The sequence below is a fragment of the Dromiciops gliroides genome, chromosome 2 (assembly GCF_019393635.1).
Source record: "Dromiciops gliroides isolate mDroGli1 chromosome 2, mDroGli1.pri, whole genome shotgun sequence".
In the NCBI taxonomy this organism is placed as follows: domain Eukaryota; kingdom Metazoa; phylum Chordata; class Mammalia; order Microbiotheria; family Microbiotheriidae; genus Dromiciops; species Dromiciops gliroides.
Window position 1 is genome coordinate 466,255,672 of NC_057862.1, and position 13,336 is coordinate 466,269,007.

The 13,336-nt window shown below is 51.7% G+C and overlaps 1 protein-coding gene across 6 annotated transcripts; it reads left to right on the forward strand.

Annotated features, from left to right (window-relative positions):
- Positions 1–17: 17 nt before the first annotated feature.
- On the forward strand, positions 18–12,021 carry SEMA4C (semaphorin 4C). Of its 6 annotated transcripts, none has more exons than XM_043983999.1 (17): positions 18–167; positions 2,608–2,759; positions 5,000–5,148; positions 5,272–5,334; positions 5,564–5,662; positions 5,751–5,847; positions 5,950–6,066; positions 6,193–6,344; positions 6,535–6,710; positions 7,827–7,971; positions 8,106–8,328; positions 9,625–9,737; positions 10,037–10,194; positions 10,287–10,354; positions 10,540–11,363; positions 11,600–11,672; positions 11,767–12,021. In XM_043983999.1, exons 2-17 carry the CDS (start codon positions 2,651–2,653, stop codon positions 11,790–11,792), a joined length of 2,592 nt encoding a protein of 863 aa, XP_043839934.1. In that variant the 5' UTR covers positions 18–167; positions 2,608–2,650; the 3' UTR covers positions 11,793–12,021. The 6 variants fall into 6 exon arrangements, 5 of the variants coding, with proteins under 5 accessions (XP_043839934.1, XP_043839939.1, XP_043839937.1 ...); XM_043984004.1 differs by having other exon boundaries at positions 10,540–10,855; XM_043984000.1 differs by lacking the exon at positions 18–167 and adding an exon at positions 329–577.
- The last annotated feature ends 1,315 nt before the right edge of the window (positions 12,022–13,336 follow it).

The window sequence follows — 13,336 nt, forward strand, 5'->3', positions numbered from 1 at the left end:
GGGAGGGAGGGAGGGAGGGAAGGAAGGAAGGAAGGAGGGACAGAGAGAGAGTGGGAGGAAGGCAGGCTGGGAGGAGGAGAAGGAGGAGAGAGCAGCCGCCGGAGCTGGAGGGACGCGAGGGCGGCGCCCGGGGATTTGAGCCGAGAGAAGCAGAGCGAGCTTAAGAGGTAAGTGGGACCGGAGCTGCGCGGGGCGGAGCGGGTGATGTTGGGGGGGCTGTTCCCTGCGCTCTGCGCCGGGGCAGGCACTGGTCGCCAGGGGCTGCTTTGTGCCCTATCCGTGGAACCTCCCTCGCGGGGGAGGGGCTGGGTTTGGGGGCCCCGGGATGCTGTGGCGCCCCCACAGCCCTGGCACAAGTGTTCCCGGGGGGCTCTCCCCCGATCGCGTCCCTCTGGCGCCGCGTCACCCTTGGCACAGCGCGCCGTGAGCTCAGCGCTCCTGAGTGACCTCCTGGTCCAGTGGCTGAGGAGGCGGGGGAGTCTTGCTAGGGTCTTAGAGGGGCACCCGGATCCTGTTTCTTGCCTGGCTCCGATATCCAGCGGGAGGTCAGGTTGGGACTGCCCGTGAACCGAGGCAGGTAGCGTCTCCCCTTTAATTTTCTTGAAGACCCCTGGCCCCACCTCCCCTCTTCCCGGTTGTCCCCATTTCCCCTCGGGCTTGATCCCAGCTGGCCCCTGAGAGTTGCCCCCCGTCTCTTCCCCCCACCTCCTCCCCACTAGCGATGGAAAGTTTGGGGCGGGCTCCAGCTATGGCCAGTACCGTGATATCGGATTTCCCCACGGTACCCCCCCCTTCCCTCCGCCCCCAGTACTTCCCGGGGGGCTGAGCCCGCGAGTGAGTAGAGTGGATAGGAGGGAGACGGGCTCTCCCCCAGGCTCCCGAGTCCCTCATTCTGGAGACGATCTTTCGCTTGCTACGACTCAGAACCCAGAGAGAGTAGGTCGCTTGCTCCAGCCTCCACCCCCTGGGGAGTTGTGAGCGCCACAGGGAGGAGTGACCGGGGGGGGGGGAGGGGGGATCTCCTTCTGGATCCTGGAGCACCCATTGCCCCCTCCTCCCTCCCCCACATGGATCTGTTGCGGGTGGGGAAGGGGTGAAAAGGGTACTGGCCGATGTTTGTGAGTTGAGAGGAGGAGCTGGGAGTGGGGGCGCCGCTGTCGGGCTGGGTTTTGCGGGCTAGCTGCTTGGGTTCGGCTCCTCCCTGGGGTGGTGGGGGTCATAGAAGGAGTAATGGGGGGTCTGGGAGGGGGGGAGGAGTAAAAGTGCCCCCCCATGTGCTAGGGTTTATGCCGGCAGGGGGCGTACGCTGGCCATGCCTCTGCCACGCTCCCGGCTCCGCGGCTTTGTTTGGATTCAAATCCCCGGAGCTGTGGGGAGGGGGGAAGTGGGGGTGTGCACGTTCTCTCCAAGGACCCTTTTTTTGGGGGGAGGGGGAGGATCCCACCTCCCGTGTCACCCAGCTCTAGGGCATTATCCACCCCCACCCCCCGGCCCAGGATGTGGGAATGGAGAGCTGCCCTGGGACTGGGCTCTAGCTGGCCTGCCCAGAGGTGAGGGTCTCTGGGGTGAGCAGTCCACAACTTGGGGATCTTAGCCCAGCTTAGGTCCTGTCCTTGCTGAGCGCCGGGTCCGCCCCACCCCTCCAAGCTCCCTTCAGGTGCGAGGTGGAACCCCCTTTCCTGTCTTCTTTGTATGAATAGAGGGGAGTTGTTTGATCAGAGCCCGAGTCCTCCCTGTTCTCCCCCTACTCCCTTGGCTGGTGCCTCCTGGGAGGCTGCTCGAGGGACCGACAGGATGAGGCCCTGGTCATTTCCACGCCCATCCCACCCACTTCCTGCCTCCCTTCTGGGGGGAACAAAGGGGGATTTAGTAAGCTGGGGCCTGTCACCTCTAGGCCTGCACTCCTGTAATGCTTCTGTGCAGCTGGCCAGGTCGAGGGGCCGGGGCTATTGTTTCTCTCCTGTGGGAGGGTAGGGCCAGAGGTGGGGGGAGGTCAAGATGACAGGCTCCTGGGTCGTAGCTTCTCGAATAAGACCCTGTAGAAAACTGGGTGATTCCCCTCCTCTCTGGGGGAAATAGCAGCACTGGGCAGTTCTGGGTGGACAGGAGTTGACTGAGCCGAGATGGGATGGAAAGCTGGGAACCTTGGTGGAGGCAGGTTCTGTTTCCAGAGCAGATAAAAACCAAACCATTCAGAAGTAGAGAGAGGGTGAGAGGAGGGGCCACTTTTCCCCCTTTTTATTTTTTAAACAACTTCCTGTAGAGGGGAGGGTTAAAGCCAGGGAAATGCTCCTTGGAGTCTAGGGGGATAGGAAGTGTTTCCCCCCACCAGCTGACTCAGCCACCCACCCCCTCCTAGATAAAGAGCAGGAAGGCCTTTGGGGGGGTGGGGGGGGTGAGGAGGAGAAAGGAATAAAAAGACTGGGGCCACCCCTCTCCATAAAAAGGACAGCTGGACAGGAGGTACTGTGGCCCTTAGGTAGATACCCTTATCAGGTGGTTGGTTAGTGCTTGCTTTGTGTGGTCTTTTGAATTAATTGACCACTCCCTCCAATTTCTGATTTTTGTCCCTGGTCCTGCTTCTGACCATTTCTCTTTCCTCCTTAGGTAGGGCATCGGGTGGAGAGCCGAGGGCCAGGGGGCAGGCACCATGGGCCCATGCTTGGGCGTCTGGCTGGTGGCATCGGCACTGCTGGGCCTGGGCAATGGGGACAATGCCTGGTGGAACCCTGTGCCCAGGAAGACGGTGTCCTATGGGGGTGAGTGCCTCAAGCTATGGGGAGGATGAATAAGTGGGGAGTGGGAGGAATAAGCAAGAACTGCTGCTTTCACTCCAGTCTGACTCCTTTCCTTGTTCTCTGATCCCCACTGACTCTTGGTGTTGCATGCTTTCTAAGAAACCTTTGCGGGTAGCCTGAGGGACACAGAGCTTGGAGCAAAGTGGAACTCTTTGGGGTCTCTTCCTGACATTTTCTGTGCCCTTGGAAACATCGCCCCTCTCCCAGTCTTGCCTGTTCCTGTTATGGGGAAGGTTTAAATTCCTAAGTCATTTCGCTGCATTCTGTGCTTCTTGAACACCCACCATGCTTGAAGAAAGCCCAGTCCAATATTTTACAGATAAGGAAACCGAGGCCTCTAAGGGGTGGTGAACCACATAGGTAGTAAGGAAGTCACAAGCTCTGGCCTTGAACTTGCATACTCTTGCTTCCAAAGGCAGTGCTTTTTCCATTGTACCAGCTGCTGGTAACGCTCTAGAGCCAGCGCAAAGGGAAAGCCTTAGGATGTACAAGCACCTTCTACCCAGTGGCCACTGCACAGCCTCCCCTCCCCCTAGCACTCTAGGGAACCTGCTTACCTTTTCAACTGCTTATTGATCAGAGCCCTTCCTTCCTTTCTATAGTGGCACACCAGACACACTATAAGACTGACAGGGGGCCCCTGTGGTGACTGCCTTACCTATTTCTCCCACCTGTAGCAGCCAGGTGATGTCAGGTGTTTGTGTCACCTGTAGGCCCTGGGGATCCCAGGATGAGCTCATCTCCCACAGGCCCCAAGGTGGATGCTAATGAAGCCCTCCCATGCCAGTCCATGTCCGGCTACGTCATTGACTCTAGAGGCCAAGGGGATGGGGGAGAGGACCCTGAGGACAAACTGGTGGCTATTTTGAGGGCAGGGTGTCATGTGGATGTGTGAACATTGTAGGCCAGCTTTGCCTGTTGTGTTTTCTAGGTGGCTAGGGGCTAAACAGGCTTCAGCGCTTAACCCTTGGCCTGGGCCCCCGTCCCAATTTTATGTCTCATGCTTCTCAAACTTTATAGTGCCCTGATCTTCAATGCCTCCTCTTTCTTTCCTACCTGTTCTACTCCCCTATAGGGACAGGGACTGGGATCTGTGATTTCATTGGTATAGGGAACTCACAAGTGAGGAAACTGTTACCAATATAGGTACTCACCTTCTCTGCAATTTATAATCCTTTTTTGTTTTGTTTTTGTTTTTTGTTTTTTTGAGGGCAATGAGGGTTAAGTGACTTGCCAAATAAGTTGTTGTTTTTGGGTTTTTTGGGGTGAGGCAATTGGGGTTAAGTGACTTGCCCAGGGTCACACAGCTAGTAAGTGTCAAGTGTCTGAGACTGGATTTGAACTCAGGTACTCCTGACTCCAGGGCTGGTGCTCCATCCACTGTGCCACCTAGCTGTCCCATTGCAATTTATAATCTTAAGACAACCCAGATCATGTGAGAGGTTAAGTGACTTGCTTAGGATCACATGCAGTATGTGTCAGAGATACTGGATTTGACCCATGTGACCCATATCTTATTGGCTCCAAGGCTAACTTGTTATCCATATGATTTCAGCTATTGTGGTTTCTAGTTGTCCTTTTTTACTTTTATATCTGTTGTACGTCAGGGAAGGGATTGGGTCTCTTCTGACAGTGATTCCATTCTGCCTGCTTTGCACCCCACTCTTGGGTGAGGAGGGCATAAGGGAGGCCTAATAGATGTCATGTCCAAGGCCAGAATCTGACTGGACTCTAGCATCAGATGGGCATGTAGAGGAGGAAGCCGGAGTGGAGGAAAGGAAGTTGGGAGGGGGAAGGTCTGCCCCCACCGGAGGTGCCGCTGACCCTGAGCGCCGTCTGTCTGATGGCTTCCTTTGGCTAGAGGCTGTGGCTGGGATATCCTTCCTTCCTCTTTACCAGTTTTGATTTACTCCCTCCCAGGCCTGGGAAAGGGTGAGAGAGCTAGGTGGAGTTTCTGAAGGCTGAGGGCTGCTCCCACCAATGCCTCCTCCTGCTTGAGACTGGTGAAACACCACGGGCATGCTTTGACTGTAAGGTGGGAGCTAATAATAGTGGGAAAGGTGGGCAGATTATTCATTTTGTTTTTTTCAGGGGAAGCTAGTAGGTGATGAGTATAGGGGAGAACAAGGCCTCTGTCTTCTTCCACTCCACCGCAGCCCCTACTCCCTTCCTCTGCACTGACCACCTGCATTGTCACACAGAATTGGCAGCTGTGGTGAGGCGGTTCTCTCAAGTGGGAATCCAAGACTTTCTAACGCTGACACTGGTGGAGAACAATGGGGTCCTCTATGTGGGGGCCCGAGAAGCCCTTTTTGCCCTCAGCTTGGAGACCCTGGAGCTGCAATCAGCGGTGAGAGATGGGGGAAGTATGAGTAATTCAAGGTGGAGGGAACCAGGGGGCAGGATGGGGATGAGGGCGCATGGAGCTAGTGCTAATTGCGCGCCCCCCCCCCCCACTTCTCCTTGTCTTTAGATCACATGGGAGGCCACAGTGGAGAAGAAGGCTGAATGCATCCAGAAGGGGAAGAGCAACCAGGTGGGGGATTCTTATGGCACTGGTGGGCATGAAGGATGGGAGAACTATGGAGGGGGAAGTTGGAAACCTTAGGTCCCTTTTCCCAATATCGGATCTCACTTTATTTTTAAGAACCGAAATTTCTTCCTTTCCTCTATGCTTTCCATGCCCTTAACATTTCTTTTATTGGCTATACTTTGCCCCATGTCATGTGCCCTCTGACCTTTACAGAATATCTCTCTCTTCCTAGACGGAGTGTTTCAACTTCATCCGCTTCCTGCAGCCGTACAACTCTTCACATTTATATGCCTGTGGGACCTATGCCTTCCAGCCTAAATGCACCTATATTGTGAGTACTGCCCTCCTGAAAGCCTGAACTGCTTCTACAGATCCCTGGGACTGCTGTCTCTCAGTCTTGCTCTTCCTTTCCGTTCTAGGATATACTCACCTTCTCTCTGGAACATGGGGAGCTTGAAGATGGGAAGGGCAAATGTCCCTATGACCCCACCAAAGGCCACACTGGCCTCATTGTGGGTGAGTGGCTACCTGGTTATTGGGATCCTAAGGAACTAGCCCTCACTTGTGAGTGAGTACTCATCTGGAACCCCTAACTGGATTGTCTTTTGTCTCCCATAGATGGTGAGTTGTATTCAGCAACACTCAACAACTTTCTGGGTACAGAACCAGTAATTCTGCGCAACCTGGGACCTCACTACTCCATGAAGAACGAATACCTTTACTCTTGGCTCAATGGTGAGCCCCGTGATGGTAGCTTGGCTGGTGGGGGAGATTTGTATCAGAAGGCTCAGGGAGGACCTTGGCTCTGAGATCGAGTGACCAGATGTTTCTCTGCATTAACTTCCCTCCCTTTGCCGACAGAACCCCATTTTGTAGGCTCTGCCTACGTGCCAGAAAGTGTGGGGAGCCCCATTGGTGATGACGACAAGATCTACTTCTTCTTCAGTGAACGGGCTGTGGAGTACAACTGCTATGCTGAGCAGGTGGTGGCTCGAGTGGCTCGGGTTTGCAAGGTATGAGGCAGTGAGATGGACCACTGGAGGTGGGTCCAGGATAGAGGTTTGGAGAGAAAGAAGCTAGGAGAGAAAGCCAAAAGTGCCTGGGGTTCATGTGGATTCTCAGGCCTTCCTGAACTGTGGGACACTGGGGTTTCCATTGGGAAGAGGAGGCTGCCTCACCAGATTCTTTCCTTCCCTGGCATAGGGAGATATGGGAGGTGCACGGACGCTGCAGAGGAAATGGACCACGTTCTTGAAGGCCCGGCTGGTATGTGCTGCTCCTGATCGGCAGCTCTACTTCAATCAACTTCAGGCCCTGCATACCCTGCAAGAAGGCAACTGGCTCAACACAACCTTCTTTGGGGTCTTTCGGGCCAGATGGTGAGTCGGAGACAGGGATGTCCAAAGCTGGAAAAGAGTAGCAGGTTGGGGAACATTCAGATATCCAGGTAGTCGGCTGCCCTCCCTTCAAGTGCCAGGGCAGTAACAACTCACATCTCTAGTGATTTAAAAATCAATAGAGGGGAGAGAGCTGAGCATCAGATATTGTAGCTGTGTAAGCGTTTCCAGGATCTTGGCCCTGGGGTTATGTCAGGAGCAGCAGCAATGGGAAATGGTGAAGAGAACACTGGCTTTGGAATCAGAATACATGGGTTTAGATGCTGGCTCTGCTGCCGCCTTATGACTGTTTAATCTCTGTGAGCCTCAGTTTCCTCCGTTGTAAAGAGAAGGGTTGTATGAAATGATCTGTAAGGGCCCCTTCTAGTTTTAGATTCTTGTGGTCCTAAGGATTATGTTGGACTTTGAGTTTTAGAATGTGTTTCAAATTCTGAACTCGGGGAGTTGGTTCTAAGCTTAAAAGTAGGTATGGTAGCAGTGATAAGTTTTCTGGTCCAGACCTGTGATTTCATTGGCACAGGGGAGCTGCTGGGGACTGAGAAATACTTTGGCTTAGCTACCTAGCTCGGTCACCCTAGCCAGGTAGTTATGTGTCAGCGACTGTCCATGAACCCAGGTCTTCCTGAGCCAGAGGGCAGCTCTCTACTCCCTACAGCAGAAAGCCTCTCCCTAATGACCTCGTTTCACATGTATATAGCAATCTAAGGCTTTATCAATCAATTCATAAAAATGCATCGTGGTACCAAGCACTGCAGATATAAAGACAGAAAAAAACAGTCCCTGTTCTGGAGGTCGTCATATAAAAGTATATGCAGAATAAATAGATAATGCATACAAGGTAGTTTGGGGAAGAAAGACTGGAGGAATTAGGGGATCAGGAAAGGTTTACAAATGCTTTCCTTGTAGCAGTCCTGTGAGGCACATAACGTAATTATTAACATCTCCATTTTATAGGCTCAGAGAGGTTGCATCGCATAGGTAATAAGTATCAGAGTCAGGATATACCCGTATAGGGCTTCTGCTTCTAAGACCAGTATTCTTTCCACTAAACCCCTCTCGAGGCAAATTTAACATGTTCATCCCTTCCTTGCTCCTCAGGGGAGATGTGGACCTGTCAGCTGTGTGCCAGTACCAACTAGAAGACATTCAGCGAGTGTTTGAGGGGCCCTACAAAGAGTATCAGCAACAAGCACAGAAGTGGGGTCCTTACACTGACCCAGTCCCTAGTCCTCGGCCTGGCTCAGTGAGTCTTAGATGTTCTTGAGTCTATGGTGGGAGGAAGTACTTGCTGCCCACGGTTGGTCCTTGGGCTGGGAAGCCTGCTAGTGGCTACCAGGCCTTGATTTGGGATGACTGTCTTCCCCTCCCCTTCCCCAGTGCATCAACAATTGGCACCGACGTCATGGCTACACCAGTTCTCTGGAGTTGCCTGATAACACCCTGAACTTCGCTAAGAAACACCCACTGATGGAGGGACAGGTGGGACCTCGGTGGGGTCGACCCCTGCTGGTGAAGAAGGATGCCAACTTCACCCACCTGGTAGCCGATCGAGTGAAGGGGCTTGATGACGTGACCTATGATGTGCTGTTCATTGGGACAGGTATGGTTCTTAAGAGGTGGAACTAGAGGTATCAGAGGTGTCCTCTATGGAGGGGGTGTCATATGAACCCCCCCTTGTTTTTCTTTCCTTTCCTTTTTTTTTTTTTTTTTTTGTGGGGCAATGGGGGTTAAGTGACTTGCCCAGGGTCACACAGCTAGTAAGTGTCAAGTGTCTGAGGCCGGATTTGAACTCAGGTACTCCTGAATTCAGGGCTGATGCTTTATCCACTGCGCCACCTAGCTGCCCGTTTTTCTTTTAAAATTTTTATTGTTGTCCTTTTTACATCACTCTCTTCCCCAAACCATTGATCACGCTATCTCCTTCCCTTTCCTCCATCCCCTGCCCCCTACCTTCTTTCTAACAAATAAGTGAAGCCAAAGCAAAACTTTGGCCGTTTCTGAAAGTGGATGCCTCATTCTGTACCTATGTAATCCACTACTGTTCTGTTGAGAGCTGGGAGGTATACTTTACCTTCTGATGACTGGACACTGCTCTGATCAGAAATATGGAGTCCTTTAATGCTGTTTTCCTGTGGGTGTCATGCAAGTTTACTGCTGTTTCTATTGTGGGTATCATGCAAATTCTGGTTCTGCTCACTTTTTTTTTTTCCATTTTTCTTTTTTTGGGGGGGCAATGAGGGTTAAGTGAGTTGCCCAGGGTCATACAGCTAGTGTCAAGTGTCTGAGGCCAGCTTTGAACTCAGGTCCTCCTGAATCCAGGGCCAGTGCTTCATTCATTTCACCACCTAGCTGCCTCAGGTTCTGTTCACTTTGCATCAGTTCAATTTATGTCATCCCAATTTTCTTGGAATTCTTCACATTTATCATTCCTTATGATAAAATAATTTCATTACACTAACATATCACATTCATTATACTAATGTATCCCTCAGCTATTCCCTAGATAATGGGCACCTATTTTCCTTCTAGTTCTTTGCTAATACAAAAATTTGTAAAAGAATTTCCTATATATGGAATCTTCCCTTTTGTCTCTGACCTCCTTGGAGGTTTTAAATATAATTTCAAATTGTTTTCCAGAAGTTGGATCAATTTAAAACCCTACCAATAGTGCATTAATGTGCCTGTCTTCCCACAGTCTGTTCAACATTTACCATTTTCATTTTTGCCAATATGATGAGTGAAGGGTGAAACCTTGAGTTCTTTTAATTGGCATTTACTAGTGATTTGGAGTACTCTTTTATATGGTTGTTGATAGCTTGTATTTCTTCCTTTGAAATGCTTTTGACCTACCTGTTCCGATCCTTGACCACTTTTCCCCCTGCTTTGTTCCCATCAGGGGATGGCTGGCTCTACAAGGCTGTGAACTTGGGTGCTTGGGTCCATGTGATTGAAGAATTACAGGTGTTTGATAAGGAACCGGTAGAGAGCCTTGTCCTGTCCTATGATAAGGTAGCACAAACTCTCCAAATCCCATTTATTGCTACCTAAACTAATTCCAGCTTCCTATATTCTCTTCTCTCATTTTCTTCTGCTTTTCCTCCATTCCCAAACCTTCTCTTCTGAAGTTCTTATCTCTGTCATCCCCTGTGCCTAAGAACTTTCTTCCTCCACCCTTTTATCCTTGTGGTCTGTCGCCCAAGGTTCTGACTTGTCTCCTCCCTCTGTATTTGACTGTATTCAGTCCTGGCAGCATTTCTGCAGGGAGTGGGCCCTTGGTGACCCTCCTCTCTCCCTGCCCTCCCCCACAGAAGCTGCTCTTTGCTGGTTCCCGATCACAGCTGGTTCAGCTTCCCCTAGCAGACTGCAGCAAGTACAGATCCTGTGCTGACTGTATCCTTTCCCGTGATCCCTACTGTGCTTGGAGCACCAACACCAGCCGATGTGTGCCCCTTCACGGTCACCTGAAGTGAGTTGCATTCCATGTCCCAAGGGAGTAGGATGTGGAGAGTTGGGGTAGTACATACTCTCCCTGACTCTGGCTTCCTACTCCTCTGCTAGATCTCCACTTATCCAGGATGTGCTGAACTCAACTACAAACCTTTGCAACCTTCGACCCAGCAAGAAAGGTGAGTTGCCTTTTTGTTCCAAGGCAAGTGTGATGGCATCTACTTAACAGCTGGGTGCCAGAGACTGTTCTCATCCTATAGAAGACTGCTGAATCGGGTTGAGTGGGCAGGGGCTGCAAGAAGCAACCCAGCCTTTTCTCCAAAGTTTCAGACGCTAAATCCTCTCACTATTCTTTCTCCTACAGTCAAAATTACTCCCAAGAACATCACTGTGGTGGCAGGTACAGATTTAGTCCTCCCGTGTCGCCTCTCCTCCAACCTAGCACATGCTCGTTGGACTTTTGGAGGCCGAGAACTGCCGGCTGAACAGCCCGGTTCACTGCTCTATGACGTCCGACTGCAGGCCCTGGTGGTGTTAGCGGCCCAGCCACGTCATGCTGGTGCCTATCATTGTTTCTCGGAGGAACAGGGAGCACGGCTGGCTGCTGAGGGCTACCTGGTGGCAGTAGTAGCTGGTCCGTCAGTGACACTGGAAGCCCGAGCCCCCTTGGAGAATCTGGGGTTGGTATGGCTTGCAGTAGTAGCCCTAGGGGCCTTGTGCTTGGTACTACTGCTTCTGGTGTTATCACTTCGACGTAGATTGCGTGAAGAGTTAGAAAAAGGGGCTAAAGCAGCTGAGAGAACCCTAGTATATCCATTGGAGTTGCCCAAGGAGCCCACCAGCCCTCCCTTCCGGCCTGGGACTGATACTGATGAGAAACTCTGGGACCCAGTTGGCTATTACTACTCAGATGGCTCACTAAAGATTGTACCTGGCCATGCCCGCTGCCAGCCTGGTGGAGGACCCCCTTCCCCACCTCCTGGAATCCCAGGCCAGCCCCTTCCTTCTCCAACCCGACTTCACCTGGGGGGTGGACGCAGCTCAAATGCCAATGGTTATGTGCGGCTGCAGCTAGGCGGAGATGATCGGGCGGGGCCTGTGCATCCTTTGCCTGAGTTAGCAGATGAACTGAGGCGAAAACTGCAGCAGCGCCAGCCATTGCCTGACTCAAACCCCGAAGAGTCATCGGTATGAGAGGAGCCCCCCCACAATGGGGGGGTGCAGCTCCGACTTTTGCACAGGCACCAGCTACCTCAGGGACATGGCTGCAGGCTCCTGCTTTGTCTGGGATAGACCCTAGCTAGGGAACTGCCCTGACTAGGTTGGCTCCTACCCAGAAACCTGCTCTGCCATGGGGACCAGCCATGTGGGTTTGCTCTGTTCTGGTCACCAACCCCACAGATGGCCTCTTCTTCCTTACATAGAGAGGAGGCCAAGGATCCTGCAGACAGACCTTTGGCCCCAGCAGCCAAAATCTTTTCAAGACAGAAATTCCAGGTGTGTGAGCGTGTGTATGTATGTATGTGGGTATGTATGTATGTACACATGTGTGTATGTTTGTGTGTAATGTGACTTTCCTGTTTCTGTCTAGTCTTCCCTGGCCTGGGGTCCTCCTAAGGGCTTCTTCCTGGACCTATGAAGGGGAAGAGGCCTGGGTTTGTACCACTCTGCCTTCTTTGCCCCCACCTGCCCAGAGGCCTGTGATGGTATATAACCCCTTCTCAAGGGAAGGGAGAATAGTGGGGCAGAGATGTACATATGGGGGTGGGAGAGGGAGGTAGGGTTGTACCCCCTTTTGAAAGTAAATGCTCAGGGGTGGGCCTGGGCCTATTCTTAGGGCTGTGAATGTTTTAAGAGTCAGGGGAGGGAGGTGGGGCCCTTTTGTTGGGGGGAAAGAATGGGGAGGGGTTCCTACTTGGCCTTCTGGGTCTCAGTGGTATTTTATACTTGTCCTCTTTTCTCCCTAAAGGGGCGAGAGAAGGGTGTGTGGGGTGGGGGGTGGGAAAGGAGGGGGGGATTGTGGCGTAACAACACAACCTCTCCCAGCAGGAGGAGTAGGGGTCCTGACAGTGTAATTTATTGTGTCCCTGCGTATTTATTTGTTGTAAATATTTGAATATTTTTATATTGCAAAATAAAAGAGAAAATAAGCCTAAGCCCAGTTGCTGGGGTGGTGGTCAGATCTATTTAGACCTTCCTCCTGTTTGAAGGAAGGGGTACGTGATGGTGGCTAAGCACAGAAAGGGGAAGGCTTGGTGGGAAAAAGAGCTGGGAGCTCTAAGGAGCTAAGCCAGGGGTGGATGATGGGGGGAGCCCTTCCTTGTTCCAGAATTATAGGGTGGCAAATTAGACTGTGGGCCCTCTGCCCTGCTGTGCTCCTTGTGGGGAGAAGGGGCAGCTTTGGCTCCAGTTGTTTCCCACAGTGGTGGCCAGGAAGCTGGGAACCAGGCAGCCACAGTCTCTTGGGAGCCAGCTTTGGCTCTGGGCCAATGGGAGAGGTCAGGGTAATGGGAGGTGGGGGTGGGGAAAGAGGGAAAGAGTGAGACTTCCCAGAAACTGTTCAGGATTAGGGGGAGAGAGGGAGGCAAAGAAGGGTAACTTCCTAGAAACAGAGTAAAGCTGTGCGTGTGTTTGTGTACATTGGTGTGTGGAAGGTTGGGGCAGCTTAGGGAAAGGAGGGAAGATGGGGACTATCTCTTAACCATTTCAGCACCAGGGTAAGTGATGTCTGGTCCCCATCTTGGTCTTGATTCCACATAAACTTGAATGATGAGCCCTCTGTAAGCACAGTCATATCTTCTCCCTGACCAAAAATCTTGGGACCTTTTAATACTAATTGCTTCAGTTTCTATGAACACTTGGAATTCACCCTTCCCCTTCTCCAGTACAAATTGAAGAGTTCAGAAAAAGAAAATCCCTACAAAATGAAACTGGGGGGGGTAGGTATTAAGGAAGTCAAGCTACTATGTTCATTTAACAAATCCTGAATTTATTGAGTGCCTACTATGTGTAAAGTATTAAAAGAGTGATTACAAGGAAGAGAGGTATAGAAGCTTAAAGTGTCACACCATTCCCTACCTTTTTAATCTAGTTGTGGGAGATCACTTCTCAGATCTCCTTTAAGGGTGTGATGTGATGAGTGAAGATTGGAGGTCAAGCCT

What these genes read in the sequence shown, in the direction of transcription:
- SEMA4C (XM_043983999.1), top strand. Translation starts at nt 2,651, where the DNA reads ATGGGCCCATGCTTGGGCGTCTGGCTGGTGGCATCGGCACTGCTGGGC. An exon ending in CCTTCGACCCAGCAAGAAAG is followed by an intron (nt 10,355 to 10,539) that starts GTGAGTTGCCTT and finishes TTTCTCCTACAG; the next exon opens with TCAAAATTACTCCCAAGAAC. An exon ending in CAAACCCCGAAGAGTCATCG is followed by an intron (nt 11,364 to 11,599) that starts GTATGAGAGGAG and finishes TTCCTTACATAG; the next exon opens with AGAGGAGGCCAAGGATCCTG.